Below are 4,327 nucleotides of genomic sequence, written 5' to 3'. Positions count from 1 at the left end.
GGGGGCCGGGCAGCGGGGCGCAGAGGCGCCTCCTGGGGGTGGGGGCAGAAGTCAGCAGCCACCTCCGCAGGGTGCGGGGGAGGGATGCAGTTGACCCTGGAAAGAGCCCAGGCAAATGAGAAACAAATCCTGGGGGGACCTGGGGTCAGGCAGAGGTGGGGTTCAGAGCCTCTGACCCGCGTGGGGGGGACCGAAGTGTCTGAAGGGGGAAGACAAAGGAGGGAGCCATCTGGTGTCTGGGGTCTGGGAAGTGGGTGGGGAGGAAAGGGCAGGGGCTCCCCTTCTCGGGGGACCTGGCTGGCGCCCCTGTTGCTAAGACAATAAATACAAACTGCAGTGGAGTTCTGTCCAGATCCCTCCCGGCCCCCGACAGGGCAGATCCTCAGAGGTCAGGGTCAGTGCAGGTCTGAGGGGCATCATCATTTCATCATTGAGGACGGCCAGTCCCCAGGCCAGGAGCAGTGAGGGGCAGGCATCCCAGGTCCGCTCTGGCTCCGTGTGCAGGCGACCACCCCGAGGCGCATCTGAGGCCTCTACAGGTGCTGGACCCCTGGCCCTGGGCACAGACCTCCCCCACCTGTGCGCACCGGTGGTGACATGGGGTCCCTGATCTGGGGCTGCAGGGTGGCACCCGGTGCTGCGCCCCTTGCCTGTGCCTGGGCTTGTAAGGGAGGGTGTGAGAGCAAAGAAGAGGGGGATTGGGAAGGGACTGGGAGGAGGCCAGACCCAGAGTGGCGGTGGGGGAAGGGGAGGGAAAGGCTGGAGTCCCCAGGGGCTTCTCAAGCCCCGCCCCACCCTTTTAACTCAAAGCCTTCAGTGGTGTTGCATCCACTTGAGCTGCTGCACGGTGACACCCCAAGCAGGCTGACCCTCCAGCGTCCAGGACCGAGTGTCCTTCCCGTGTCCGTTCCCACTGGGGATTCGCAGCCAGGACACTGGGTCAGACCGTCCACCTGGCAGGCCCTGGCGAAGGGGGCTGCTTGCCCACCTGGCTGGGGTGGGCATTCTTCACCAGTCAGGACACAAAAGGCAAAAAGGTGGGGTGAGGGCTGGGGTCAACCTGGGGAAGGCCTTGATGGTGCTCAGTTCTTATCAGGTCCTCTCACCTCCCACCAGAAGGTCATCTGAGAGGGGGCTCGCATGGACGGCTGGAAGGGACCCACTGTGTTGAGGGCCCAGCCTTCAGGCCTGCCTCTCCCGCTGCTCCATGCAGTTGGGCTGGGCCCAGAGAGGCTCAGCCTCCAGGGAAGTCCAGGGCCTGACCGCAGGGCCAGCGCACCGGTCCCAGCCCCTCTCCCGGGCTTACTCTAGAGCAGCCCTGGCAGGAGTGGCCTGGGAGGGCCGAGAAGGACAGTCCTGTAAAAGGTGGGGTTTCTGATTTTATTTTTCTGCTGTAAACAGGACTTCATTTTCTGAAAGAAAATAGCAAAAAATAGCCAGTGTTGCTGGCTCCGAGTGCCAGGCCCTCTGCAGCCAGAACACTGCTCCCCTGGGCCCTGCCCCACCTCGGGCCGCAGCCCCCAGCACCGGCCCGCAGGCTCCACCGACAGCCAGCTCCGCACGACGTGGAAGGAGCCTGAATCCCACATCCAGCTCATCCCTGGCCTGCACTTTGCTCGGATCGATAGATGGTGGGGGTGGTGTATGCATGGTCTTGCCCGCTCACCGCTACCCCCAGGCACAATGGGCCTCCGCCCACCTCACAGGCCGGTGTGGCCCCCTCCTCCAGGCTGGGGAGCAGTGCCACACGCACTCGGCCAAGCCGCTGCGCACTCCTCCAGCCCATGTTCAGAGGGTTAAAAATAATGCGTTAGTAGAAACGCAGAAGGAACAGCATTTTCCAGTTTCTCCCAGGCACTGAAAGCCCTGCAAATAGCAATGCTTGCCGAAGTGGCTAGTGAGGGTGACCCTCCACCCAAGGATGAGGAAGATTCAGGAAAACGCAGACCCTGTGTCTTTAAAATGCTGTCAGAGCTGGACTGCGTAATAAAGTCTCAGAAAAATATTTAAATCAGCTCTGGGCAGCTCTACCCCCCAGACACTGGAGAGAATACTTGTTTGATGATTGAAGCTGGGAGGGGGGTCCAGGCTGTCCTTTAAAAACTTAAGTTGGTTTTAACTGAAGCACCTACCATTCTGGGGAAAGCGAAGGGGGAATGGGAGACGCGCACAAAGCGGGGGTCACTGATGTCACTGTGAGCGCGGGCGGCATCCCTCACACCCACCCTTGTCTTAGCAAAGGTGCTGTTCTTCTCCTTTTAACTCAAAGCCTTCAGGTGAAAATAAAGCAACAGCAGCAACAGAAAAAAAATCTAGTCTTTTTTAGGGTTAACATCAGAAGCGAAGCTGTGCCGCTTTGGCCAATCAGATGCGCCCCTGCCAGCTATAATATAGTACTGAAGACAGCCTCTCGCACAGCTCTCCAGGCTTGCTACCATTTAAAATCAGACTCTTTTTGTCTTTTGATTGCTGTCTCCCGCCCCAACTCAGATGTGCTCCGTTATCAGCGACCAGCAGCCTGCCGCTCCAGCCCCCGTCTGGGTGGGGATCGGCAGACAGTCCCCGGCACTGGTGGCGGGCAGGGTGCTATAGAAAGAGAAAGAGCGAGGCAGAGAGCGAGCGAGGGAGCCAGCAGCGAGCCCAGCGAGGAAGGGAGGCGCACAGGCACACACACCCGCGCTCTCGCGCGCACAGACCTGCACGGGGACGGCTGGGAAGTCACTGGGCTCCATGGACGAGATGCTGCTGCTGGCGAGATGTCTGCTGGTGCTGCTGGTGTCCTCGCTGCTGCTGTGCTCCGGGCTGGCGTGCGGACCGGGCAGGGGATTTGGGAAGAGGCGGCACCCCAAAAAGCTGACCCCTTTAGCCTACAAGCAGTTCATCCCCAACGTGGCCGAGAAGACCCTGGGGGCCAGTGGAAGATACGAGGGGAAGATCTCGAGAAACTCAGAGCGATTTAAGGAACTCACCCCCAACTACAACCCCGACATTATATTTAAGGACGAGGAGAACACGGGAGCCGACCGCCTGATGACTCAGGTAGAAGCCCAGCGCGGGGAGTGGGGTGTGTGGTTTAGGGGGGTTCTGTGAGACCAGGCAGTCCAGACGGGTGTTTGCTCTGGGGCAGAGAAAGGCGATTTCCCCCTGGCCTTCCCCACCCACCTGTCCACCTGCCATCTTCCACTTCCTGGAAGGAATGCAGGTGAAGGGTCCAGCTGAAAACTTCGGGTGGGGGTGGGGGAGGCGGCCGGGAGACCTGGTCCAGGGATGGCCCTGATTTGATTTCTCTGGCTGGGATGGCCTTGCCATCCTGCCTCAACTCTGGCTGGTGACTTGGGGAGTCCTTCCCTTTGGGAGTGTCTGCCCTTTCCAAGTTTGGAGTGGAAATGAGGGAAGGGACAGAAATCCCCCATAACCACGGAGTGTCTCGAGCTCCCTGCACCAATGTGGCCTCAGCATCGTCTCAGAGCCTGCTCCCTCCTCGGCGCTGTCCTCCACCACACCCCCAGCCGCTGCCCCTCGGGCGGCGGCGGCGGCGGCTAAAGACCAGCTGAGCGGAGGCAGGGCTCAGAGGGGCCTGGCTCGTCCCTGGCCTGTCACCAGCTCCCCTGCGCCTCCGCGGTGACAGTGGTGCTGGCAGGGTGTGAATGTATCGATATTTCTTTAAGGATGTGCGTTCACGCTCCTGCCGGGTACCTGAGGGGAGGGACTTAGAACTTATTGGCACCGCATCAGGCCGGTTTGCAACCCGCTCGCCCGGGGACTCTCCAGGGGCTGAGAGAGGAACCGGGCAAACCTGCGTCCCCTCTCCCTCGCCGCTGCCGCTGGAGACGCCGCCTGCCAGCTCCCGCCCGGGGTGGGCTGTCTGAAACTCCGAGCACGTAGAACTGAAGCTAGAAATGGATTTCCTGGCAAATATAGGTCAACATCCTTTTTATTGCCCTATTAAAATAGTCAAGTCCTACCTTTAGGGCTAGGAGCGCAGAGCAGCTGACTGCGCGGCGCTGAAGGGGCCCTGGGACCTTTCAGTCCGCAGGCCGACGCTCTATCCACTGAGCCAAACCGGTTTCGGCTTATTTTTATTTTTAAAATATATTTTTATTTCAGAGAAGAAGGGAGAGGGAGAGAGAGATAGGAACATCAATGATGAATAAATATTGACCAGTTGCCTCCTGCACGCCCCCTACTGGGATGGAATCCCCCAACCCGGGCATGTGCCCTGAACAGGAATCAAAATGGTGAAATCTTGGTGGTCAATGCTCAACCACTGAGCCACACTGGCCAGGCGGGGACCAAAACCATTTAAATGGTTTTGAATGGAAATTTA

At 59.5% G+C, this 4,327-nt stretch overlaps 1 protein-coding gene across 1 annotated transcript in view; it reads left to right on the top strand.

Annotated features, from left to right (window-relative positions):
- The first annotated feature begins 2,380 nt into the window (after positions 1–2,380).
- The window catches only part of SHH (sonic hedgehog), a 5,325-nt gene continuing 3,378 nt past the window's right edge, over positions 2,381–4,327 (top strand). Inside the window, exon 1 of the mRNA XM_015566148.1 lies at positions 2,381–3,039. Within this exon, the coding sequence (XP_015421634.1) occupies positions 2,731–3,039 (309 nt within the window). The 5' untranslated portion in view covers positions 2,381–2,730. The remainder of the gene's footprint in view (positions 3,040–4,327) is intronic.

Source organism: Myotis davidii, unplaced genomic scaffold (assembly GCF_000327345.1).
Source record: "Myotis davidii unplaced genomic scaffold, ASM32734v1 scaffold1182, whole genome shotgun sequence".
In the NCBI taxonomy this organism is placed as follows: domain Eukaryota; kingdom Metazoa; phylum Chordata; class Mammalia; order Chiroptera; family Vespertilionidae; genus Myotis; species Myotis davidii.
The sequence above is the reverse complement of the archived record's forward strand: the minus strand, read 5'-3'. Positions and strand labels throughout refer to the sequence as shown.